Genomic DNA, 27,021 nt, shown 5'->3' on the forward strand with positions numbered 1-27,021 from the left:
ATTAACAGAGAACATAGGGGGAAATTCCCTTTCTGCTCAGGCCTGGGAAGCCCAGTCAGATACTCAAAACCTATTATGAAAAATCTAGTCTGGGCTGCCGAGTGGGGTGGGGGTTATGTAGGGGGCGGGGCAGAGACATTTTCTCTCCTCTTAGACTCTTGACTTTCAGGGATTTCCTGAGCCTTAATCCTTCCTCCTTTCGGGAATTTCATTCCTAATGTCTCAGGTTGCCCTCAAACTTCCTTCTTAGCATGACAGAAGGAACTGGGGTTAGACTAGAGTTAGAACTTCCAACTAAGGAAGGATGTCAAAGAGAGGAAAGGGAGGCTTTGGATCTTGCAAATAATTTAGAATTCTAAGAGAATATGTTGGAATCAGTAGGAAGCATATCTGAGGAGGGCCTGGAGCAGGAGTGAAATCACCTTTTTCTATCAGAGTGGCTTTAGAGGGCCCAGTAAGGAGAGAAAAGGAGTGAGTTCCAGAGAATTGGGGGCAATTCCAGGCTGAACACTTATATTCCCTGATTATGGCTTTAGCCCTTTCCCATTCTCTACCTTTAGGGAATCTTTGCTCTTTCCTAGTGCCAGAGGTTGGAAGGGTCAGGGCACACTTAGGCAGAGGTCCAGCTGACAGCATTCTGGAGGGCAGTGTGCAGGATGGGGGTGTTGTGAGTGGGCCCTATGTGCTGTCCCAGGATAGCGCTGCGACCTGTCTCAGGATGTTGGTGAGTCGTCCCTGGGGGTCTGGGCTGGACCCTGAGTGTGTGCGTTGGGGGGTGTTCTGGGCCCCCCTCCCTTGCTCAGCCTAGGGCTGTGTCAGGATCGGGTTTCTCGGCGCCTGGAGCCTCCGCGAGGCCGAGCTGTTCCCGGGCCTCAGCCAAGCCGCCCCAGGCGCTGGCACTGCATGAGGAAGCAGGGGGGGGGGGAGGGGGGAGCGGGGCGGGGGGGCTGCGAGGGTGTTTATGTAACTGCCTCCCAGAGCCCGCTTGGACAGCCAAACCCCAGTGTGGGACTTTGTGTGATTGAGAGCGTGTGTGACTCTGCGTCTTTGCCTGTGTGACATGCGGTGTGACTGAGCACATGGCTGTGTGACTGTGTCTATGTGTGGGTATTGTGTACAGCACATGTTTTGGGGAGTTCGGCCCTTCTGGAACTTCTAGCTCCCAGTCCACGGCAGGGGACCCTGACTCCCAGTGTGCCATATCGAGGTTAAATATACTCATTTGACTCTTTGAAACTGGGTATGTGACTTCACATGATGATGGATGTTTGACATTTGTAGGTAAAACAGAAAGCCCGTGTGTGTGTGTGTGTGTGTGTGTGTGCGCGTGCGCGCGCGCGCGCGCATCTTTGTAACTGGATAGCTAGATGGATATCTGCCCCATAGTGGAACTTTCTGATGGTATAGCAGGTTAGAAATAAGCACCATTTCCGAAGGAACCCAGGAAAAGGTAGACCACTGGACACATTGAGGACACGTCAGTAGGAATGGGGGAGGGTCCTTGCTACCCAAAGGCTTGGGATGGCACAGTTGATTCCTAGAGGTGTGTGTATGTAGGGGGTGGTGAGAGGTGGTTCAAATTTAGGTCACCTGCCAGGGTGAAGAAGGGTGGAGTCAAAAGTCCTGCCACAGAGCTCTTTTTCATGGGGGGTATAAAACTCCAGGGACCCAAAGTCAAGAACTTTCTCTAATTTCCCAAGGCTTTCCAGGGTTTTCAAATCTGGGATCCCCGTCAATTGCAGGATACTAGGGCTCCGAACTAGAGCTGTTATTTCCTGCTGCCCCTTATTGGATAGGCAGATGGCGAAGATAAGTAAAGATGGGGCAGGGCTCGGGGGAGAATGTCAGGAAACTGGGGTTTGGCTTAAGGATAAGTACGCCGTAAGAGAAAGGGGCTGGTGCAGAGCTGGGGACGCCAGGGATAGGGGTGCCTAATAAAGCTGGAGAGGAGACAGGGACAGATCCTGCAAGAGCTTTGAAGCCACGCCTAAGAAGCCTGGCTTTGCCCCCACAGCAGTGAAGGCCGGGAGGGTTCAACAGTGACGCTTAGGAAGCTCAGAAGCTCGTGTGCAGATAGGACATTGGGGGCGGCAGGAGCTGAGACCCATAAGTAAATTGTTGCCCCTGCTCCTGTGGGAGGAGACTAGGTTCTGGGCCAGGCGCAGGGAGAGAGAGAGCCGCACCCTGGTTGTTCGGTAGGTGGCCGCTGCCTCTGTGCGGGACCCGCTGCCACAGGGGGAACGCGCACCCCGCACCGCCCACCAGGTGTCGCTGCGGCCTCGGGAAAGCGGGCAAGGCTGCGGCCGCTGGGTGCTGCGCCCAGAGGATACTGCAGTTCGACAGGCGCATGGATCCCGTCCGACGTGCGCCTCCGTCTTCACTAATTCTCTAACACACCAACATGTTCAGCTTCCAGAACCCTGTCGCCCCGCGCGGACATTGCGCAGGCACCCGTGGACTTAGGCACTGCCGACAGCTGCCCCTGCATCCCCAGGTGGAGACGTTGGTCGGGGCGAAAACTCCCCACTGCTCTCAACCTGGCAGAAGGAGGCTGAGTCCAGGACGCTGGAGGATCCGGAGGTCAAGTCAGCCCACCAATGACTGGCGGATCGCGACGCTTATCCGCCTCTCCAAGAATAGGGAGAACTCCTGAGCACCCAACCATAGACCCAGTTTCGGCGCAAGGAGAGGGGCAATTCCTGCTTCCCAAAGATCCCCTCCCCCTGCCTCGCTCCTTCCCAGTGCCCACCTCCTCGTTCCTGTCTGCGGCCCGAAAGGGCCGAATAGACTGAGACATCTACGGTGGGTGGGGGTGGGCTCGTCTCAGCTGGGCACCACTATTTCGCTGTGTGTGCTTAAACCCCAGCTGGCCTTCTGTGAGCCTCAGCCCCGCTGACTGCTGCTGGTTGAACTGAGGGGATTTTGAGGCCACGGAAATGAAAGTGAAAAGCCCAAGTAGTGGCGGGAAGGATTTTTCTGCAATGGGAGTCCCCGAGGCATTTGTTGGGAAAGGGCCCGGGCGCTCTGGGCAGCCTACTGGAGAAGGGTGTGAGGAAACGGCGAGATATTTCCTTCCTTCTCTCCTCCCCCAACCCTGGAACAGCTCACTGGAGGTGCAAGGCTCAGGGATTATGGGTCAAAGGTCAAGTGAAAAATCCGTAGGGTGGAGATGGGGTTGGCCACTCGTTCTCTGCCTCTGGCATTCATCCTTTTTGTTGCGCTCTCGCGTGGCCTCTGAAGTTGTTCTGGTTATCTAACCTTAATCCCCCATCTTGTAGCCAGACCGGAGGCCCGGGGTGAGTGAAGTGAGCACACCAGACCCTAAGAGGCCAGGCTGCGAAAGGAAAGCTCGAGGTAGTGAACCTCCAGCGCCAAACTCTCGAGTGCCGTCCAGGCATAGAGGGCGCGCCCTCCCTATCCCCTTCATCCCAGTGGAGGTTTTTCCCGAGGCCAGGTGTCCGCGGCGGGGTGAGGAAAGAGAGGGTATTTGTGCTGGTGTCACCGGAGACGTGGTGGGAAGTGAGAGTTTGGGCTCTTAGCCCGGGCCTTCCCGGATCATGGGTGCTTAAAGCCCCTTTCCTACCGAGAGAGGTGTGTGTATTCCTTAGGGGATAGGAGTAGGGAAGGGGCGGAGATGTCTGGCCTCCTCTACCCAAATTGGGGCCTGGGCGCTCTGGCTCGCGCTCCTCTTACGGAGATGCCGGTGGGAGGACCCCGAGAGTTGGCCTGGGGTGTGCCAGGCATTCAGGGCCTCAACGTGCGGGAGTGTGCGCAACAGAGACCTGGCCAAAGCTAAGTGAGAGAGTGAGTGTGAATGAGCGACCCCGGGCGATGGGTGCGCGCCCAGCAGCCCTGGGGGATCCGGCGGAGTGGGTGTGGGTGTGGGTATGTGTGCGTGCGCGTCTTTGAGATCCGCGATCCGGGCTGCGCGTGAAGCGCCCGGGCCACAGCTGTCTGGAGGGCGTTCCCAAGAAAGGGCGAATGTGAGGGGGCCACGCGTGCCAGTGCGGGCGAGTGTGCCAGCGGGGGGAGGGCGCGTGCCAGCTCGAGATGACTGGGAGGGGGGCTTACAGGCCTGTGCAGGGTGAGTGTGCCTGCGTGAGCGGCCTGCGCGTGCCAGGCGCGTGAGCGTGCCAAGGCGGGGGCGCGCGGGGTCGTGGCCAAGAGGGGGTCGTGGCGCGCGGCCGCGGAGGCGCGGGTTGACAAGGCGGGAGGGGGAGGGGAGCGAGGGCGCGCGCGGCCGAGCGGGCGCCCGCGGTCACATGGGCGAGGGAAGGAGGGAGGGAACGCGCGAGGGAGGGAGGAGGATGGGGGGGTTAAAGCCGCCGAGCGCCGAGGAGCCGGTGCAGAGCGGGCGGCGGCGGCGGCAGCGGCAGCGGCAGCGGAGGCGGCGGCTCCAGTCGGCGCGGCGCGGGCTCAGCGGCGGGATCCGGCAGCAGTGCTAGCTCGGTGCTCCCTGCCTCACTCCCTGCCTCGCTCCCTGCCTCGCTCCCTGCCGGGGGCGGTCGAAGGGCGAGGCGCAGAGCCCCGGCAGCCCCAGGGCGCGGTGAGTACCCCGCGATGGACCGCGCGCAGCCGGACCCTCAAGCCCTCAAGCTAACCTAAGAGACCCGTGGCCCTCGTGCGCGCGGGAAGAGAAGAACATGAGTGGGCCCGCGAACAGTAGGTGGGGGGACAGGAAAGTTCATGGGAAACTTTGCCCGTAAACTCGGGGGTGGAGGGGCAGGAGAAGAGGGCCCCCACGTCCAGGCGCGCCAGGGGGTTGGGCGTGGTGGTTGTAGGGGCAAACAATCTGCTGGGAGGAGGTGGCCCGTGCGGATTGTCCTAGCGTCCCTGTTCTCCCTCATCCTTCAGCAGCGCCCGCAGGGTCTGGGAAAATTCCGGAGCTGGGCAGGGGGTCGCAGTGACCCCCGCGCGCCAGGAGGCAGCTTCCTTCTCCCGCAGAAATCTGGACTTCAAAGGGCCCAGGGGTGTGAACGGACTCGTCTGCCGATGTATGTGTGTCCGTGTGAATCCCTGTGTGTGTGTGTCGGCGTGAGCCTGTGGTTTCCTCGTGAGTCCGCCTGTATGTCTCTCTATGTAATGGGTCTCCTTCCAGTGTCTCTTTGTAAGTCCTCCAGTGTTGGGTGCCCGTGTGAGTCCGCTTGTGGTGTATCCCCGTCTCTTTGTGAGTCCGCCCGTGTGTGTCTTCTCCAATGCGGCTCTATGTGAGCCAGCCTGGGTGTCTCTGTGTTGCTTGGAGTAGTGTATCTCCCGTGCGTGGGGGCTGGGCCGCGGGGAGGTCACCAGACGGACAGCTCTCCTCCGCGGCTCCTCTCCTCTCCTCTCTCGAGCCTCTCCTTCTGCGTCTAGCTCTCGCACTCGCTCGCTCCCTTGGTCCCCTCCCCCCTTCAGTAGCTTCAGGCGGGCAGGACTATTTCACGCCTTGTTGAAAATTCAGGATTTTCTTTCTCTTTCCGTCTAGTCTCTCTCTTTGAGAAGCGTCTGTGTGTGTCTGTGTGGCTGGCAGCTTGTCTGCAACACTGGGTGTGTGTCTGCATGCTTCTTTCGGAGTATGTTTGTAACATTAGTTGTTTTGCCTGTAATACTTGCTATATTTGTGTCTATATCACTGGGGGTGTTAGTGTGGCTGTAATCACTGGGCGTGTTTATACTGTTTATACGTCTATAATTGCTGTTATGTCCAGGGGGTCTGAAACACTGAGTGCATTTTTGTGTGTCTAACTCGGGGTGTGTTGGTGTACCATTGCATGTGTGTGGATAGGGCTTGAACATTTGGATAGTCCTATGGCTGCAGGGCTAGTCTGGGCTTGGGGGAGGGGAGAGGACTCTGTGTCTCAATAAACTTTGCCTCCCTGTCTCCACTGTCAAAACTTATACAAATCCTCTGGACTGGTTCTTGGTTCTTTGGTCAGGATGCATGACATGGAACTAAAGTTCATATTCCATCAGAGCTAATATTCCTTTTGAGACCCTGAGCCTTATACAAAGACTAGGAGTTTAAAGTTCACACTCAAGATTCCTTTGGGCTTTGGAATTCATACTCAAATTCACACTGGGACACTTAAATTCACATGGACTCACACTCAAAATTACAATAGAACAGTGAGACTCACTCGTATTCACACTTACATTCTAGGGATCATATCCAACTATACACTTCAGTCCTGGGGTTTACATTCTAACTCACACTGGGGCTCTAAGTTCACACTTAGATTCACATTTCTATCCCGACTTGGTTCTTGGACTTACATTGAGCATACACTCAAAATCTCACTGGGGTCCTAGGGCTCACACTCAGACTCATTGCTTAAATCTTGAGGCTTTTATATTCATATGAGGGCCTTTGGGTTCACACTTAGAATCACACCCTGTTACACTTCTATCCTGGGACTCACATTCAAACCCACACTAGGATTGTGGTGTTCACATTCCCGGTGGAACTTAGAATTCATAGTCAAGTACATCCATACTTTCTTTTGGTTTATGGTATATATCAGGTTAATTGGGGTGAAGAATAGAGACTGCTACAAGGTCTGTCCCCTCCAAAGATGGAGAAGGGAGGGGATACATGTGTGATCACATCCCTTTCTTGGGCTGTGGGCTGGAAAGGGAGGTGGGAAACACTAACACAGTTAAACCTTTCTGCCTTTCCTTCCCCAAGGAGACCAGTCTCTTCGCAGGAAGGTCCGAGTAGTTTTTGGTACAGTGGTGATATGTACCTTTGGAGTTCCCCATGTGCCTTGTCCATGCACATTCCCCTTAAATAGTTTTGGTCACCTGTTTTCTGGTAGAGAGGGTCAATTATGGGGAAATAAGACTCTGGTCTGCCTCCCAAGACATCTCCCCCATCCTGGTCATCCTTAGGATAGGAGGGGTGTAAAAATTACCTGGTGAGGAGTAGAGCTCTGGCTCCTTTGACCCTTTCTGGGTGTTGAATCTCTGATTCTGAGTGAGGTGGTAGCCCCAGATCTGTGGTGAGAAGGTAGCTGGACAGGAGACTGGATTGAAAACTACCTTCTCTTATATCTTCTGCTGTGGCTAGAGAGGTGTAGGGGCCAAGTTATATTATGTCTCATGATATTTCCTGGAATGCCTGTTGGGCCCTTATTCTGTCTCCAGGGAATGCCCAGAGTTCCCCACTCTACTCAGAAAAGCAGTAGCCTTGAGAGGTGGGAGGGGTAGGGGTTCTTTTGGGCTAGGTTACGGACAACCCTAGGATCTACCTGCCTTGGAGACACTGCTGGGGCTTTATGTGCCCTCCCACTATGGGGCCAGTGAGTGCGGTGCCTGAGATGCACTATCACCGATGGGAGCCCTTAAAGTCCGGACCTGGCCCTCAGGCTCAGATGGTTGGCCTGTAACTGCTCCCAGACCCTGAAAGGGACACATGCTCTCCATCCTCTCTGTGGGGTGAGGGTCTTGGGGGCTATGCACTCTGCTCTCTGTCCCCCCATGGCGAGTTGAAGTGTAAATGAATCGGGAAACATATGGATCGGATTTTCTTTGAAATGCAGATGTTGGGGGGGCGTGTCCCAGAGAGCTTGCGCCGAGAAGAGAGAGCTGACCCCCCCTCCAGACCCACCATGGGACATCAGCTATGTAAACTGTGGCCCTCGGTGACCACACCCACCAGGGTTCCTAGCTTCCTGTGGGGAGGGGCTGGGCAGGCAAGTGGTCCCTGTGGGCCAAGAGCACTGAGGTCATCACCCCCTCCCTCTTTGCCTCAGGAGAGGGCAAACAGAGTCCTCAGAGCCATGCTGAGTTAGGGGTCATCAGACCCAAGAGCTCTGGGGGGCAAGGGGTAGAAGGAGGACCTCGGGCAGATGGGACAGAGTTAGACCCTGTTGCTGTGGGGAACCAGCTCCCAGAAGCTGAAGCTAGAGCTATAGTAGAAGGAAATGAAGTTAGTCTATGGTGGTGACTTCTGGTCAGCTCAAGGGCCAGTCGTGGGGTTTAGGAATGGACTGAAGAGTCCTCAGTCCTACAAGAGGATGGGTTTTTCTAGACCCGGGCAGTCAGTATGCTCCACCGTACACCATACTTTCTCCTCACAACATTCAGCAAGATTGCATAGTAATTGCCTCTGGGACTGGGTCTGCTTTGCTCCCAGAGGTATCCTGCCCCTGGCACAGACCTGGCACACAGTAGGAGGGCAGTGTTGAGTAAATAATACATCTTCCATCAGACTGAGTGCTCCTTGTGGGTCTAACAGTAATCCCCAGCTGCCAGCTAGTGACTGGGAGGGATTAGATGCTCAATAAATGTTGAGAAATGAATAGTTGAGTGGAACTGACAATAGGGAGAGGAGACACCTTGGGCTTGAGACCCAACACCCTCTGTTGCACACCCCCGTTTGGCTTGAAGATCCCCTGAGTAATTGCAGGCTAGACTGAAGGAAGGACTTCCCTGTACTCAGGGCAGGAGAACAGAGGGTAGGCAGTTTCTTCTTTGAAAAGATCTGTAATAGGGGAGACTGGGTCAGGGCAATGACCCTAATTTTGTGGCAGAGATTGGAGGTCACGACCTCTGTCCTCTCCCAGGTTCAGGATTTTTCAGACTGTGGGAAAAGTCCTTTTTCCTCCATGTGGTTGAGTATGTCCCTTGCTCTCTCCAGGTCTAGGTTTCTTGGCCTCTAGCCAAGGCAACGGACCCTATCTCTGAGCCTCTGAGGCTGGGCTCTGAGGTTGTTAAATTGTTGTGGGCACCATGGACTGTCTGTATAGGTTATTAACGGCTGTCTGAGAACACAGGGATCGTATCCTAAAAATACCCTGTCCAGCCAGAGCCTAGGAGTTGCCAGTGTGGGCAGGGATAGCAGTGGCTGCATCTTGAGCATATAGACACAGCCAGGGGAGACTGAGAGAGTGTGGGGAAACTGAGGCAGCATGGGCAGGAGATCCACAGGAGATGGAATCTTTGTTTTTTATGAAACAAAGATTGATAAAATTAGTGGTGCCAGTCAGTCCAAGTATGGCAATAGTTAGGTTAATCTATTATCCTACACTGCAGAGAATTTCCTTCTCAGAGATGTATCATGAGATATGTGTGATATCAGACATAAAAATCAAGTAGTCAGTAGTAACCATTTCAAGTCTGGCCCAGCTTCAGAATGTTCCAAAAATAAGTGTGTGGCAAAGAAAAAAATCTCCCCCGAAGTAGCCTTTTCTGAGCCACTTCCCCCTTCCCTCCCTCCTAGAGTCCAAGTCTCAGTAAGGTTTTTTTGTTTTTTTGTTTTTTTTTTTTTTTTTTTTTTAAGGCAAGGCAACCTTTGGTTGACTTCATAGATTACAAGGACCTTGTCAGCTTACAATCCCTTATTTTTTTGTTTTATTTATTTATTTTTACCCCTATAGCACCTGGTCTTCCTAGGTGGTCTCCCATCCAAGTACTAACCAGGCCGGACCCTGCTTAACTTCCAAGATCATCTGGGATCGGGCTCCGGCTTGGGCTTGTTCAAGGTAGCAAGGCTGTAGACACACACTGCCTTTTATGGCCCCCACCTCACGGCTGAGCTCTGGGTTCTCTGTGTACCCCTCTCCCCAGGAGAAGGGAGCTGCACAGTGATCCCACAAAGGTAACTAGAGCGCAGTCTCTGAGGGCAGATGCCGTGTGACCTTGGCCTGTGAGCTGACCTTTCTGGGCCCCTCCATGAAATCGTAGGATGGGGGGGCTGGGCCCTTGCCCAGGCCGGGAGAGAAGGCGGTTTTGGCACCCATCCAGGCCCCTGACGTCAATGACTCTCCAAATAATGGAATCAATATTGGGTGTGGGGCGGGGTTGGGGGGGGCGGCAAGCGTGAACCAGGCCCCAGCGATTAGAAACAGATCAGCACAAACCCGCAGCTGATTCTGATAGAGCTGCCTTGGAGAGCTAGGGTGGGAGGCCTGGAAGAAGGTGGACCTTGGGGGGAGGCTCAGGAATGGGAGGCGGAGCCACCAAGTGTCCAGAGAGTGAGGGTACACGAGTGGGCAGAGACTCTGGGGCTGCCTGGGTTGGAATAATGGGGTGAGGACCCCTGTTCTGGTCCCTTCCTCCTTTGAGCCTTTGGGGTTCCAAGGCTAGAGGAAGTTTGTGAATGTAGACTTCTTTCAGCCAGTGAGTGATAAATAGTGGGCAAGGGGAGTTCAGAGTACAATTCTCTGAATCCTAGCCTGGGGCCCCTAGGCTGTATTGTATTAGGGGTCACAGGTTATGCCCCGGATGGAGAGTTCTGAGTGAGACCTAAAGGAGATGACCTTTCACTTGGAGGCAGAGGGCATTACTTCAGATAGAGATTGGGAGTCTGGCCTCCTCCATCAGCCCATGTCCTCTCAGCCTCCTAGAAGGTGAAGATGGAGGGGGCCATGGGGTCCATCGGGGGATGGCCTGGCAGCAACTGACAAAAAACAGGAAGAAGGGCTGGGGGAGCACTGTAATTACGGGGCATTTATTATTAATCAGATGAAATTGCTGGAAGCAGCTGGTGTAATCTGCGTAGCGATACAGACTGCATGCCCCCCCCAACACATGTGCACACACAGATCACGCACAGCCTGAGCCTTGTTTGCTTTCACAGTTTTCTTCTTGTGAAGGTTGAAATGGCTCTATGTGTCTCTGTGTCTCTGTGTTAGTGTGTATCTGCCTGTGTTTTTTCACGTCAGCCTGTACCTACCTCTCCCTCTATTGTCTTTTTCCCTGGACTGTCTCTAGAATGGTAGGCGGAGCCACCAGGTGCCCAGAGCAGTGAGGGTACACAAGTGGGCAAGAATTTTGTCCTGATGTATGTCTCTTTGTCTCTGTCTTCCTCTCTGCCTCCCTATCTAAGGCTTATCTCCTGATGTGCCTGTATCTGTTACTACCAGCCAGCCTGTCTCTAACACCTTATTTTAATTTCTGGCCACCTCTCCCTGGTTGGTGGTATCTTTGTATCTATGAGCAGAGTTGGATGACATGGAGTCCCTATCACATGGGTATGTGCTAGGCACCCGATCATGCCTTTGGGACCTGTTTTTTGGCAGAGAGGGGCATTGGACCCTGAGGATCTCCTGGGATCTTATAGAAGGTGAGGGCTCTGTTAAGTGCCTGGAGCAACAGTAGCTATCAAGATAGTCCTGAGTACAACACCTGCTCCCTTACCAACTACCAGTTGTGTGACTTTGGGCAAGGTGAGCCTCAGTTTACTTATCTGCAAAATGTAAATAAGATTACCTCCAAAGGTGTTCTGACAATTAAATAGAAAAATGTATGTTAAGTACTTATGGTGTCTGATACATCAAGGACCCTCAATAAGTGTTAGCTATTATTACGTTATTATCAGAAAGCACTGTGCAGGTGAGAGAGAGAGATCTTCAGAGGCGAACTGGTATAGCAGAAAGGCTTTGGAACTAAGACACATCTGTGCTCTGGAACTAATCAGCTACGCAGTCATGGGCAAGTTCCTTAGCCTCCCTGAATATCAGTTTCTTCAACTGTCAAATGGGAATAGTATAAGACTCTATCTCATGGAGGAGTCATGAGGATTAAATGAGGTAATGCATATAAAGTGCTTAACACAGTTCCTGGCATACAACAGATGCTTAATAAATCAGGGTGGTGATGAGGCAGAGAAAGAAGATGGTAAGATGGTGGGTGTTTATGCCTTACCTATAGCTCTATGTCTCTATGTGAGTACGCATGTGAGAGAATGTGTGATATGGAGGTACTTGTGTTTGGAAACTGGCCGTGTGGGGATTTGGGATTGTGGGTATGTAGAGTGTTTATCTGTATGTGGTGTCAGGCCACTGACTTCTGGCCTCTCTTTGTCCTTGCGGCTCAGAACCTGAAGTCAGCAAGGAGTGCCAGATGGAGTTTGGACTGCTCCCAACTTTTCCACTTCTAGATGTTTCTCTGCTGCCTGCCTCAGTCTCCCCTTCTTACAGTGGGGTTGTGAGTATGGAACAAGCTCTGAGTTGGACTAAGACCTGTGGCTCCTCTATGACCTCTGATTTCTGCCCTTTGCCCTTCTAGAATTCAGCCTTGTCTTATCATCCCCCCTCCCCCCTTGGTTTTGGAAGTCTTGGGAAGAGTTTGGTCTGGAGGAGGAGGAGGACATTGATGTGCTCTGTGTGCGACCAGTGGTAAAAAGGTATGCGCTGGGGACCCAAGCTAGGCAGGTCAGTCTCAGGGCATCAAGCACATACAGTGGGTGGAGCGGTCGGTCTGGGGACGTGACTGAGATCCCTTCCATTTCTTCCCTTGTCCTTCCTCCTGAGGGTTTCTATACTCTCATGACAGGGTTGTAAAGGGGGAAGAGACTTACCCACAGTCACACAGACAAGGGCAAAGTCAGGTCAGAAAACTAGGTTGTTCATGAAGGGGCTGAATCCCAGATACGGGAATATGTTTCTCTCATTGTCAGGCTCCCTCTCTGCCCCTAAAGCATCTCTCTGGCTTGATTGGGGAAGCAGCTGGGTTTGGAGGGATGGAGGGTCAGAAATCCAAAATCTTCTGGGGCCAGCCTTAGGGCTGGGCCTGACTCTCCCTGCCTTTCATTCAGGCCAGGCAAGGCCCCTGGATTGGCAGCCTGGGGGTGGGGTTGTCCAAGGAATTGAGGCGCTGGAGCGGAACGGAAGGGTCTATTGTCCAAAACCCGCCAGAGGCCCACAAAGGCCGGCCAGGCTTTTCATCTCAGCTCGAAAACAGACTGGCCATTTTCCCGGCCCTGGGAGTGGGGGGTACTGACCCTTCAGAACTAGGACTAGGGTGTTGTTCAGAGTGGGGTGGGGTATCCCAGGCTGACACATGGCCATAAAAGAGACTTAAAATGGAGCTGGGGTTGTGAAGGGGAGGAAGGGAGGCTCCAGAGGGCTGTAGAGAGTTAAGCTTCCATCTTATGGTTCCCAGAGGACCAAAGGACATAGAGTAGGGTATTTGATAGACATTCAGATTTACACAATAATAGGTAATAAATATTTATAGGGGCACACCTGGGAGGAGTCTGATGGCTTAGTTGGAAAAGTGAGCTTCTGAGCTGTGAGGGCACATAATTCTCCCCCAAAATTGGGAACACCTTAGGGAGCTGGAACAGGGGCTAGAAAAGAGAAGGCTAGTGGTCAAGCAAGAGTATGGGCTCCCCACAGCAGGAGGGACTGAGGCCAGACAGCAGGAAGGACTTCCTGCCAACAAACAGTAGCTCAAATGCCCTGACCCTGTCCCCAGGGATTGCAGAGAGCAGGGGAGCTGGAGAACACCCCTGGGGGTTAAGGCTGAGGCAGCTTCTGTGGAGGCTGAGGAGGAGGCTGGAGGGAGGACTTGGCAGTTCTGTCCACCCTCCCCCAGCAGCACCTCCAGCTCCACTTAGAAACAGCTTTTTAATTTAACAAAGTGGATGAAAAACTGTTTTTGGAAATAAAAGATATCTGCTGTCTCCCAGGCTAGCACTCAGCCCTTGCAGAGAGCCTCTCTCTGGGCTTCTTCTGAAAAAAAAAAAAAAAAAAAAAAAAAAAAAAAGGCTGCCAGTGGCTCCTTTTCTCTCTGTCTCTGTTTCTCTTTTATTTATTTATTTGTGTTTCTGCTTCTCGGCCCCCCAGCTTCCCCTTGGCCTCCCATCAACTCCCCTATTTCAGCCTCTGTGGGAGTCTCATCCTCAGTCTCTTATCTCCATGTCTCTGTATCTCTTTCTCTCTTTTCCCCGATCTCTCTCTTCCAGGGCTTGTCTCTCTTCTGAGTCGTCTCTGTCGCCTAGTCTGTCTCAATCTCTGTTTCCCTTCCCCCCTTCCTCTCTCCCCCAACCCCTGCTCTAAATGGGTCTATTTAAAACACCCGACGCTGCCAAGTCAGAAAAGCGTCTCCTGATAAAGCGCATTAGGCGGAGGGAGGGAGGAGGGGGGGGAGGAGGGAGGAGGGAGCAGCGGGCGGACGGATTGATCCAAGCCCGTAACCCCATTAATCAGGCATCGTGGATCCCCGCCCTCCCCCAGCTTCAGCCCCTTCAGAGCTAAAAGCCCCTGAAATATTTATCACCCCTCCCCCATGGGGGGTGAGGGGAGGGGTGTGTGGCCCTTGGTGTGAACATCCCCAGATGCCTTGTGCCCTCCCTACAGTGTGTATGTGCACATGTGTGTATGCGCACATGTCTGCATGCATGGGTGTGTGCACCTGACAAGCCCAGGGCCCAGCTGCTGTGTTGTCCCCCGCCCCCATCTGAGCAGCCTGGTCTGGGCAGCCCCTAGGGACTCAAGAGTCTGGCTGGGCTCCTGCCCTTCCTGTAGGGTTGGGCATGCACAATAGGGAGACTTTGGGGTCAGTTCGGGATCCTTATGCTCGTCCCCCCACTCCCCACCAAAGTGCAGTACCTGGAGGACTGGATAGCATTGTAGTATCATTCTCAGAGGGCAGGAAGGTGAGCTGGGGTTCAATGTCTAGATTCCCCCAAATTTCAAGTGTAGGAAGTAACGGGGCATAGAGTTGGGAACGCCGTGCTCCTAAAGTGCATGAAGGTAACTTGGAAGGCTGGCTGAAGTTCCCCCTTTATCCTCAGAGGGCAGGAATACGACCTGGGGGTGGGTTGGGAACCTCCCTTTCCCCTCAGAAATGCAGGAAGGTCAGTGACCTGGGCCTGGGTGAGGGTTCCCCATCACCCCCAGTGAGTAAGAAGGTCGCTGCTCTCTGGGGATGATTGGGAATAGGTCCCACATCTCAGGGCGTACTGATCCCCCCTGGCAGCAGAGGTCAGTCCTGAGACAGGCAGGGGTCTATCCGAGTTGGCCTCAGGCAACTTCGCCCTTAGCAGGGTTAGGGAGGTCCCCGGCCCGGAGCCTGAGGGTCCCTTCCCCCTCTGCTCCCCCTGAATCAAGTGCCACATCTCCTGACTCAGACAATTAGATTCAAAGGATGACCTCACTGCCTGCCGTCCCTCACTCGCTCCCTCGGCTCGCTCGGCTCGCTGGTTCGCTCGCGGCGCGCCCCTTCCTCCCCTCCTCCAGGCTCGCTCGCTGCCTCGCTCGCTCGCAGCTCCGCCCGGCAACTTGCCTGCCGGTTCGCCGGCCGGGACTTTTGGGCCCCCCCCCCCGCTCTTGCCTCCCGGGAGGACCCGGGCCGCTCCGGCCCCAGCCTCGAGCCCCGGGGGCCCGATGCTCGCGGGCGGCCGGGCGGACCCACGGAGTGCGGGAGGCACCGACGGGGCGCCTGCGCGGGGACCCAGGTCAGTGGCGGCTCCTCGCAGGGCCGCAGAACTTGTCACCCCCGCTGCCGCCGCTGAGACGCCCCCGCCCGCGCCAGCCCTCCAGCCCGCCTCGGCGCTTCCCGCTCCTTTCTCGGCCCCCGCCCCCCGCGGCTGCTCGGCGCGCTCCCCCTGCCAAGCTGTCTCTCTTCTCTTTCTCCCCCCAAAACCCCCCTGCCTCTGCAGCCGGTGGGAGGGACTGGGACTTCCTGAGGTCCCAGGGATGGGGCTGGGGCCCATTGGCTGCAACTGGACCAGGCCTCTGAGAGAGGAGGGGGCTCTGGCTGTGTCCATTGGTCTGGGGGAGGAAACTACCACCTGGGTGGGAAGGGGGCTACTGAGAGAGAGGCCCTGGGTGCGGGGGTGACATCTAGACAGAGGGGATGAGCTCTTGATATCTTTTGTTTCTCACATCCTGTGGGCCTTTTGCCGGGCTTCATTTGTCCCCACCTCCTGTCTAACTTTAGTCCCCACTGCCTGCTTTCATTTGGCCCCCACAGCCTATGCTCTTTTGGGCTCTGTCACCTGGTTTCCTTAGAACCTGCTGCCTGATTTCTTTTGTTCCCATTGCTTGCTTTCCATAAGTCTCTATCACCTGGCTTTATGGGATTGCCCTGTCTGGTTTCCTTATATCCGGCCGCCTGGTGTTTGCTCCCCTGCCTGGCTTCCATGGAGCCCTATCAGGCTGCCCTTAGGATAGGGCATCAGGGCCCAAAGTACACCTGGAGTGGCAAGTGGTGAGGATGTCAACAGCATTGCAAGTTGTTCTCAGGTTGGGGCATGGCCAGCACAGCCTGGATTCTATTCTGCCTGGACAGCGACATGGTTTTCTCTCTTGTGATGTGGGGGTAGGGCTGCATGGTCCAAGGACACTTTAGAATTCTTGTCCTCATTGGTTACTTAGGGGGGTACTAGCTTCACCGGTGCTATTCCCATCTCTTTTTGGGCCTGACAGTGCTGACAGGGCTTTGGCAGGGGCTAGGGTTGAAGTCAAGGCCCCAGCTCTTTCCCCTTCCCTCCTCATCTATAGCCAGGCCTGACATTTGGGGTATCCTGTAGACAGTAGTAGGCACAGAGAGGTTTCGATGAGGCCTGGGATCACACAGCAGGTAACCAGGCTGAGAGCTGCTACTAATCCTTATCCTGGAGAAGGGGGTGAGGAGGAGTATGGGGAGCCAGCCGGGCTTCTGGAGTTTTCTGGCTCCTGCTGCTACTGCTGCCACCATTTCATCCAGGTGCTTCTTCACCCCTCTTGTCTGGCCTGGGTCTCTTATCATCCCTGAATACTGGTGAGAGCAGGGTTAGGGAAGGAAGTCGCTGCCTGGGGAATAATCATCTATTTCCTCACTTTTCAGGAATCAACAAAATTCCTCCTTCCCTCTTCCTTCCTGCCTTAGGCCACCCTAAGCTTTACTCCCTTCCCCCCAAGCACAGCCTGGGTAACCCAAGGTCCCGGCACAGAGAAACTATTCTGAATGTGTATCCGTGTATTTTCCACTGCTGAGTGTAGGGGTATGAGAGGCTGAGGGTGACTGGGAAATTCTGAGTTTTTGGAGGTGAAGTGGTATCTGTGAGGAAGATGGACTCTTCTGAGTATATGATGGTATCCATATGTGAGACCGTCACTGAGTGAGTGCATGTGAGCGTTTGTGTGTGTGACTGTGTCTATAATATATGTGCACGCACCCCCAGCATGTGTGAGGCTGTGGCAGCGGGTGTCCACGTGGGAGGCCATGATGTGTGGCTGTGGTGATGCCAGTGTCTGCAAGAGACTCCTGGGTGTGTCCGTAAAGCTGTGGCTGTGTATGTGGAGGTGGGGCTTTGGGGAGCTCTTCTGGGTGGTTGTGAGAGCCCAAGTGTGTGCTACGATCCAGGATGAAGTAAGCACTGGGTGCTGTGTGGCCCTGCATTGCTAGTGTGTGTGCAAGCATGTGCACTCACGTTCTCATGCCTGTGTTTACCCATCAGGAACAGATTGCTCTGACTTCCCCACTGTGAAGAGGGGAGTAAGGGGGAGGAAGGATGGCTTGCTTTTGCCGAGCTGACCAGAAGCTTCCTCAGGAGTTTGTGCAGTGTGCGTGCACGTTAAAGGGGGCAGGGAGAATGGGACACTGTTAGATGAAGACAGTTGAAGTTTCTGTTCCCCCACCCCCAACTCTGGTTCTGTCAGAAAGACCATCTTCAGTTCTTGTTGTTGCAGATCAATGCTTCACATGCACTGCCTCCCCAGCCTCCTTACGTGTGTGTGTGTATACATGTACACAAGCTTGCAAGCATAGGCTTCTGCACATATATTTGAGGGCGTGTCTGCACCATAGCAGCGGTGGGGCCAGGGGTGGCATGGAGATGCGAAGCAAATAGGTCTTTGTCCCAGACCCCACGTCTGGAAAGCTATTTTATCCATTCTTATGTATATATGGAAGTCCCTGAAGCCTCCTTCCTGCCCTACCTCATCTGCTCCAAGCCCTCTCCTCCATCAGTTAAGGGAAGTCTCATTCAACCCTATTGCTCTGCCCATCCCCCACCTTACATGGAGTTCTTCCAGGTGTCTAACCTCTTGCTGCAGCATTCTCTTCTTCCAAGAGGAGCAGCCTTTACTCCCTGCAGACTTAACCTGACTAGTGTATGGGCTTTTTTGGGGGTAGAGTGTCCTCTTCATTCTTCTAGAAGCCAGAAGAGACTCTGGACTGGGGTTAGGGGATGGGGGTATTGGTGCTTGTGTCTCAGGTTCTGTGCAGCTGTCTAGAACCCATGTGCCCAAAGGGGAGGACAGGAACTTATCTGCTCCTTCCTGCTCTCCATTTAAGAGGCAGGAGGCTGGACCGGATGACCCCTAAGGGAGAAAGCTCAGACTCTTTGCACCTAGAGGGCTGCATAAGCACAGGCCTGTGTATACATGCATGTACAAGCCCATGCCCAGGTTACCAGGCAGCCCCACTCTGGAGTGAGGCTCCACATGTGGGCATGAGCCGAGCTGGTGAGATTCAGGTTCCCACTTCCCCAAGACACCTCCCAGCTGCCCATCCAGGCTTGTCATGGGAGGGCCCCAGGCTCCCCCCACAACACGCCTGCACACACGTGCAGCAGGGCACGCACATGCTGATCTCAGGGTCCCCAAGGTGCAGGAGGCTGGGGGTGGGGGGTTTGAGTACTCAGAGTCCAGGCTGCTGCCAAAATCCATAGAATCTTGTCCCCCCCAGGCCCCCATCTCCGGCTGTGGAGGTCACAATAGCAGGTGCGGATACCCACTCCCCCCAACTCATTCACATTGGACCGCCTCCTTTTCCACAACCTCAGCCAGCGACTGGAGCTGGGGGACAGCCCCCCTGCCTCCCTCCTGGCCACTCCTTAACCCCCCTTCCTCCACTAGTGCTCAGCTTCTCCTGCCCCCTTCTATGGGGGGAAGGAGGGAGCCTATGTTTGGGAGGAGTCTTTTCCCTTGAGCACTGGGGCTTGCCCCTGCAGTGGGTGGAGTTATGGTAGCTCAGGAAGAGATAAGGCTTGAATCTTGAATCAGGCATGGCTTCTAGGACTTATGCCCCTTGGGGCTAGGGCAATGAGAGCTGAAAGATGGGCCAGGTCTGGAATGGAGAAAGAGCTAGAGACAAGAGACTCAGGAGAGAGAGAGACACCACAGGGAGTGGGAGCCCGCCTGCCCCATGGCTGGCTGCCCCAGCCCAAGAGCTGGCCCCTGACCCAGCCCACCCGCTCCCCTATAGGAGGCCTGCTGGGCCAGCTGCCAGGGGCCAGGCCTCCCTCCTTGGCCTGTCCCCCATCCCCCAGCCTCTGGACGCTCAGGCCTCTGCCCCCTCCCCCACCACCCACGCCGTCCAGGATGCCTGGTGGGATCTGGGGGCCTTCAGGCCTCAGCCCCACCTCCCCCTCCTGGAGCTTCCCGCCAGCCCTTACTGTCTCTCCCAGGCTCCCCCTCGGCCACTACTGTTCCTTCTTGCCCACCACATCCTTGTCCCTGTCCCCCGTTCTATCTCTCATTTTTTTCCTCCATCTCCAAGTGTAGGTGTCTCTCTTCCTCACTCCACCTTAATTCCTCTGTAGGTCTGAGGACTCTAAGAGTTCCTCAGGCCTTTGAATCAGTAAGTTTATGCTGAGTCTTGTCCTGTGTTCTTACTTTATTCCCAAGACGAGCCTTCTAGGGGTGCTGTGGGGAGAGAGAGAGGAAGGGGATGAGGTCCCAGGACAGAGTGCCTTTTCCCTTCACACAGGGATTTTGGAGGCTGGGGTTGCCAAGGAGGATGGAAGCTGTGGAGATGTCACCTTGGCCCTGCCATAGGCCATTTGCCCTCCATCAGATGAATGTTTCTGACCTTACCCAGCCTCAGGCCATGGGGGAGTCCAGGCCAGTGAAGTTCTTTGCATCTCATTTTCTTGGAGGCACCACATGAGGCCTCCCTTCTCATTCATTGTCTAGGCCACATTGAGCCTACCTGACCCTCGGCATACCCACAGCTACCAACACCCTGAAGCTCCAAACACAGTTGCACATCAACAAACACACAGAGCTGGCCCGCAGTCAGTGATGCTCAGAACCTCCCATCCCCATGCTGGATGTGGTTGGGATTCCACAGGGATAAATGGGGGCTTTCCAAAACTTATACTTCCCCTTCCTCAGATTCTGCCTTCAGCAGGGCAGGGGCTGAGGGTAGGGGGTACAGGGCACCTGGAACCTTGCTGGGGTTGGCAAGCAAGAGGGGTATTGGGCCATGGATCCCAAGCCAGACTCAGAAACTGGATAACTGAAGTCCCTGATCCGGAGCCTGTCACTGTATCTGTCAGTCTCACTGCTGTTGACGTCAGTTTCCATGGTGCCAGTATTACTGTAGGTGTTATTCTGTGTGACTGTCCATGTTACTGAGTCAACATCCCTGTGTCACAGTGGATGTCATCATCATTGTTACTCTATGTGACTGTCAGTCTCACTGCATTTTTGTTTTTGAGGTTACATTACTGTTACTGTGACTGTGTCAATGTCAACAGGTATCATTGCCCTGTTTGTTAGTGTCATTGTATGTAACTGTCACTCACTGCATCATTGTCGCTGTAGTGACTGTAAACAACCTTGCGTGTCATTGTCAACTGTACAACTGTGTTATTTATACTGGTGTTGTCACTATGTAATGGTGTCTTTGTGTCACAGTGGGACAGTGACAGTAAGTTGTGGTTTAAGGATTTGTTTCTTGGTTTTTCAGCTGTGTGTGTGAGTATAATGATAAGGGGTTCTGTGTCAGGAGAGGTGCTGGGCTCTTTCTACTGACAAAGGGTTCGTGCTACTGGGCACTATGCTCCTTTCTTGCTAGTAGGATGTCCTCTGTTCCCTCATCATTCTGGGCCTGGGACTAGAGGCCAGGCTGGCCCCTGGAGGGGTCTATAGGGAGCCCAGGTCAGTTTGCATGGCCTTTATTTGTGGGGTTTTGTGGGATTTATCCTCCAGATCTGTCCCCAAAACATTGGGTGTGAACTCAGAAAATTCCTGGGAAAGATGCTCTTTGTCCTGGAATGGGCAGCCTGGGCTGAGCCAGGGCAGGGTTGATGCCTCTGGCCTCAGCTTCCCTACCTGGGAATGGGCCCAGCGCAGACTCTTAGGGGAGGAGGAAGTGAAATTAGCCTGGGGCTTTCTGGATCTCTGGGACAGAAATGGGGTGAGGTTTTAGTTCACCCTTATCCCTTCGGGGCTGGATTCCTAGATCCCTAGGGAGGAGCCCTACAGTCCCCAGGAAGACCCTGCTCTTCTTGTCTCATGTTGGCCAATACTTCTACATTGACGATGTCTCACACTGGAGGAGCTGGGTGGGCTTAGATGCTCTAGGGTGGACCCAGGGACCTTGCCAGTGTCTCTGTCATTCTCTCTAGGTCTGTCTCCTTCTGCCCTTGAATCTCCGCCCATCTCCTATGCTCCACATCTCTCTTCCTGTGTCTCTTCCACTTTTCTCTATTTCAGTCTCTTCTTGTCTCTCTGGGTCTCTGCGCATGGCTTTCCCTCTCTCCCTGCCTCACCATTTCCCCCTCCCTGGGCATCTCCCTTTCCTGGGTGCCCCCAACTATGCAGTATCTGACTTGGTACCCCATCCCCCACTCTCTGCAGCGCTCTCTCTCAGCAGCGCCCGTCTCCCATGGCTGCAGCCCTGTTGGCCCAGGGCCCGGCCCTTACAGTAACTCATCGGGCTGATGGAGGCGACTTTGATGAAGAAGCCACTCCTCCCCCTGCAGGGGCCCAAGAGTGTGTGTGTGTGTGTGTGTGTATGTGTGTGTGTGTGTGTGTGTGTGTGTGTGTGTGTGTTTGCTTGTATGCATGTACTCCCGTGCCAGACAATCTCCTTGACCCCGTCTACCACAACTGGGACCAGGAAGGAGCCGGGAGCAGAGGGGGCCACCTGCTCACTCTTCTCTCATCTCGCGATCTAACCTTCATCCACTGTGCCTGCCCTGCCACCTCCCCATGCTCAGGTTCCTGCTCCCATGTGGTGGGCAGTGGGTGGCGCTAAGGTGAAGTATCTTCCTGGCTGTGAGGAGAAAGACATGGGCAGATGGCAGAGATGGCGGGGGAGGGACTGAGGATTACCTGCAAGGATGGAGGTGGAGAACCAGCTCTTGCCTCTCTTTCTCTAGCACTAGCCCTGAATTCAGACAGTCCTGGGTTTATTTTCTGGCCCTACTACTTGCTGACTGTGACTTTGGCCATTGTCTTAACCTCTTAGGCCTAAGAAGTAGCTGAAGATGGGGGAGTGGCTGAGGGTCAGGAGCCAGGCCAAGTGGTAGCTAAGGCTCTAGGAGTCACTGATGTGGGATGTGGAAGGGGTAGCCAAGGCTACATGGGGCCTAGAGAGATGAGCTGTGCCAGGGAGGGGCAGTCAGAGCACCTGTGGCTGTGGCTGGAAGAAAACCAGGTGCAGATGGGGGCACTTGCCTGGTGAGGGGCCAGTGTAGCAACAGGCAGGCAGAAGCCCTCTCCTGTAAAGGAACTCCCGGATGTCAGATTCTCTCCAGTTTCCCCACCCACTGCTACAGGCTAACACCCACATTTGTCTCCCCCTTCTCTAGCTCCATCTGCAATGTCTCTGGCTGTTTCTCTGGCGGTATTTCTGGCAGTGTCTCTGGCTGTGTCTGGCAGTGTGTTCCACTGTGTGTGTGAGTGTCCCTGGCAGTGTTTTTAGTGGTGTGGATACTTTCTGACTGAGCATCTGGCTGTGTGTGTGTGTCTCTCTCTAGCTGTTTTCCTGGGTGTATGCCTATTTGTATCTATCAGTTTTTCTGGTGTTTCTCTGCTTGTGTGTCAGGCAATTTCTCTGGCACTGTTTTTGACAGTATCTCTGGCTCTCTGGCTATGCAGCTGATGGTTTCTCTGCCTGTGCTTCTTGCTTTTTCTCTAATGTTGTGTCTATTCACATCTGACCAAGTCTTTTACAGTGTTTCTGGCAGGTCCTTTGGTTGTATATCAGTTACATATCTCTGACCATGTTTCTGGCTGGTTATCTCTCTAGTTATGTCTGTCTGTTTCTCTGGCCTCGCACAGTCTCCCAGTATATCTTCAACTCTGTGGAACTATTTCTTTGGGGTCCTGTCTGGCTGTTTTGGGTAGTGTCTTGGAGCAGTGTCTTTGCTGTGTGTCTGGCTATACCTCTGACAGTGTCTGGCAGTGTTTCTCTCTGAGTCTCCACTTCTGTCTGATTGGCAGCCCCCCTTTCTCCTCCGCCTGGGGTGGGAGAATCAGATTTGGACCTTTTTCTACAGGAAAGAAATTATTTCCCTGCCCTCAGGTATTAGCGTGTCCTGGGGCAGGATGTGGGGAGGGCACTGGACCCCTTCCAGGAACCAGGACAGCAGGTAGGGTGATAATTGGATCCATCCTGGCTTCTGGAGATATGTCCTGAGTGTCTTTGATGTACTTGCATGAGTGTGTGTAGACGCTGATGCACATCTCCCGGGCTGGGGGTCCCAGGCTCCTGGGGCACATGGCTGGGTGAAGGATGGGCTGGCATATGTGACAAGGACTTATATGTGAAAATTCCTCATTCTTTTGGTCATCGGTCATATCTGACCTTGGTCACAATCTCTATGTACCACTGTCCTGATACTCTGCTGCTCTGAACCTCCCAGAGCCCAGTGGCAAGGCTCCCTGGAGGACAGATCTGAGGGGCTCTTGAACATTCAGGTTTTGGGCTCTCTCTCCAGGAGCACAGCAGAGCTTTCCATTCGAGGCAGTTTAGAGAAGTATAGACCTCCAGCTAAGTTAAAACATTACCCTTTCAGTTTGCAATGTTTATAGCTAATTAGTCAACCTCACAAGTAAAGCTTTTGTTTTTTTTAGAAAAATGACCCTAACATTACCATTGTTCTCTAACTCATCCGCGGTTGACAACATCCTGCAGCCAGCAGCCTTATCGAGCAACAAACCACTGTAGGTTTCCTTCTACCATCTTAGCAAACTTTTGCCTACAGATGCCAATAATGTTGTTTTCTATTGCTTGAAAGAGGATCCTGAGCCCCATTAAGAAGGGCATTTGGGGTCAAGGCGCCCTGGCCCTAGGGCTGGGATTTCCCAGTCTTGCTTGAGAATGGTGTGGGGGGTGGTTCCCCAGGAGGTTCCTGCCTGGGCTGATGCTGCCCTTTCCCCCACGCCCCTGTTTCTCCCAACAGATGGCTGCTCCTGTCCCATGGGCCTGCTGTGCTGTCCTTGCTGCCGCTGCTGCCGTTGTCTACACCCAGAGACACAGTTCGCAGGGTGAGTGCTGGGTGGGGGCGGTGTGTTCCTTGCCATCCCCCTCCCAAGAGCTGAGCGTGAACTTTCCTTGGCATAGATGTATGCACTCACCCAAGAGCCATACACTGGCATGTGCCGGCATTGCCACCCACGAACACCCAGAAGGGCATGAGTCATCTGACACTTATATCCAGGATGACCCACTGATGTCTCATAGGCATAGTCTTCCAGTCTCTCCTGGGTGGTCTCATGCTGATGGTCTCTCTGGCCTGAGATGATCTGTCTTTCTTCCCACTAGGATGGATGTAGGGTACAGACAGGTGGCATGGGAGTTGGGGGCCACTGTACAGTATCTGGTGAAACGGGGCCCCCTGGGATTTTGCCGGAGGTACAGTGGGAGGCACTGAAAGAGACAGTGGGCAAGAATGCTTCCCCTTATCCTAGAGGGAATATGGGGACAGAGATGGTGGACTGAGAACAAGGATGTGGGGATGGGCAGGGTGACAAGTGGAAAAGGGCTGGTACACTAAGGAAGGAGACCGGACAGTCAGTCAGCTGGAATGGCGGGAAGAGGCAGGGATTGCTCAGGCAGGGCCATTGGCAGCCTCTGGCTCGCTCCCTACCAGTGTCCAGCTAGGGCTGAGTCCTTCCCACTGCCCACAGGGCAAGGAGCTTACCCCTGATGGGAAATAGGCACCTTCTTGAACTTGACCACTGCATTTGAGGCAGCACCTCAAACAGCTACATCAGTACTAGGGCTGACCTCAAAACTCCTTGAACAAGGCTCCAAGTATAGGGTGCTCCGCTCTCGGATGTATTCTGCATCTCCCCACACCTCAATTGCCTTGGGTAGAAGCACAGAAGGTAGAGGCATCTCTGGGGCCCAGGCAAGAAGTAGACCCTGATGGCCGAGCTCTGTCACCCTCAAGGCTGTGAGTTCAAGGAGGGCAGTAGGTCGAGGCTCCTGTGGCCCCTTCCTTGTGAGACCAACACTGAGACCCAGAGAAAGCTTGGCCCATCCTGGGGCTGCTCCCCAGTCGTCAGGGACCCAAGGTGCCACTAGGCCAGCCCATCAACCTCCTGCTTGCAGTCAGCCTACCCTGGGCTCTAGTGCTGACCTGAACTGCTTAATCTTGCACTGGTCTCTACCATTGGCCTAGCCCCTGCCCTCTGTATAAATCAGAGCCAGATGTGACCAAGGCCCTGGGCGAAAGGCCGTGTCTCTGCAAGCGTATGAGGCTGTCCATGTGCATTAGGCTGTATTCGTGTGGGGGTTGAGACTATATCCCTGTTTAAGTACATTTCTTTGTGTGGCTGTATCCTTGTGGGCTGTGCCCCAGTGTGACATTGTCTGTGTTTGCTGGTCCCCTTCGTGGAGTTGTCCTTGTGATCGAGACTATCCCATAATGATAGTTCGGTAGTTTCTGTTTCTGTCTCTTTGTGTGTGTGTCCCTGTTAAACTGTTCCCCTGTGTGTGAGATTGTATCACCAGGTACAACTGTGCCTCTGCGTGACGGCGCCCCTCTTGTGCATGCATGTGATCTTGTATCGAGTTTTACCATCCCCAGAGTGGGACAGTGTCCCTGTGTGGCTGTGACCTTGTGGATGGTTGTCCTGTGTGTACTTGTTCTTCTTTGTGGTGACTGTCCTCATTCTATGTGTGTGGTGATGAGAGGTTGCTCGAGATACCCGGGGGGACTGTTTCCGGCATGTGGTCCCCATGTGAGCCTGTGTGCGCAGGTGCGAGGGAGCCGTCAGCCCTGTCCCTCTGTGTTCTCTGTGTCCATGACCTCATCCTGTCTCTGTCTCTCATCCTGGCTTCTAACAACCTTTTCACAGTTGATTCCTTTGGAGCATTTGTCACCGCGTCAGGGCCAAGAACCCCATCCTCCCCCTACTGCTTGATTTAATTTCTGAAATGGACAGCACATCAGTAGGGGCACCCACGGGGCGGGAGGAGAGCTGTCCAGAGACAAAGGATTAAATCACTGCCATCTTTGGAGCTGTTGCATGGCTGTGTGTATTGCCATTGTTCTGTTATTGTAGCAGTTGTGACACTGTGTGATTGTCATGTCATGTTGCCCCCTCTGCCTCTGCCTTGTGGCCTGTAGTTGTCTTCTGTCATTGTGTTGTCATTTTTCATTCTTGCCCTGCTCTCACATTGTTGATTTGTCATTGTTGTCGGGTTGTGTTGCCATTTCCTCTGCGAGGCAAACAAGGTGCAGTGGGGAAGTATTACCCCATTGCCATGATATTTGTTGTGCTTTTGGGTTGCTGTTTCCTCATCTTGTGGCTGTACTTGCCCCCCAGGATTAAAGGGCTATCCTGGGTCCGTGTTAGTTCTGAGCTGCTATTGGTCAATGTTGATGTGTTGCTGCCGGGACCATGATGGCCACACCCCTTCCCCAACGGTCAGTTTTCAGCCTCTTCCTCAGGCAGCTGGATGCGGAGTCTCTGCTGGGGGGTGGAGTGCAGAGAGAGGGGCTTGGCATGTTTCCTGGAAGCTCCAGGTTTTTGGAAAGGAGGCTGGAGGGGGGCTCAGAGGCTAGGGCTGGTGAATTGGGGGGGCTCTATGGCTTGAGCCTTGGACACTGGGCCTCTGGTCAGGGGGAGGCCCCCATTCAGTCTTTGGTCCAGCCTCACAGCTGTGGCCTCCAAGGCCCCCAGCCACCGCCCTTCCGCCCTGTTCATCCTCTGTTCGACTGGTCCCAGGCCCCACAGATGAGTGGTCAGGGCTGGCTGGGTTTCCAGCTTCCCTCTTCAACAGGGACAGGGAGGCTCAGAGAGGGGCAAGACAGAGACAGGCAGCAGGGGAGAGACCTGGAGAGGCATGGAGAGACCCCAGCACAGGGAGGCTGAAAGAGGCAGCAAACAGGGACAGATGTTTCAGCACAGAGAAAACCAGTACTGGGAGGGGGTTGTGATGGAGGGAAGGGGGCAGCGGGCAGCATAGGGGGATCCCTACCCCCTGAAGGCCTCGTGGTGTTAACAAGTCTAATTAAGAGGCCACTGGCCCAACTTAATTGGCTCGTTAACAGGAACTGCCTCTGAAAATCCCCCAACTCAGCGGGGTGGTTCTCAGAAGGGAGACGTGAGCTAGTGTTAACGAGGGATCCCGCAGCCC

At 54.2% G+C, this 27,021-nt stretch overlaps 1 protein-coding gene across 7 annotated transcripts in view; it reads left to right on the forward strand.

Moving 5' to 3' along the window:
• Positions 1–4,372: 4,372 nt before the first annotated feature.
• Positions 4,373–27,021, forward strand: part of CNTFR (ciliary neurotrophic factor receptor) — a 38,993-nt gene continuing 16,344 nt past the window's right edge. For 2 of the 7 annotated variants that reach the window (XM_016130441.2, XM_016130443.2), the window contains exons 1-3: positions 4,553–4,994; positions 11,798–12,106; positions 23,834–23,918. Coding sequence is in view for 4 of the 7 variants with exons in the window: in XM_016130443.2 (XP_015985929.2) it covers positions 23,834–23,918 (85 nt within the window). In the remaining 3 variants the exon portion in view is untranslated. The other 5 variants (XM_016130444.2, XM_016130447.2, XM_016130445.2 and 2 more) reach the window with 5 other exon arrangements.

The sequence above is a fragment of the Rousettus aegyptiacus genome, unplaced genomic scaffold, assembly GCF_014176215.1.
Source record: "Rousettus aegyptiacus isolate mRouAeg1 unplaced genomic scaffold, mRouAeg1.p scaffold_m13_p_3, whole genome shotgun sequence".
Lineage (NCBI taxonomy): Eukaryota > Metazoa > Chordata > Mammalia > Chiroptera > Pteropodidae > Rousettus > Rousettus aegyptiacus.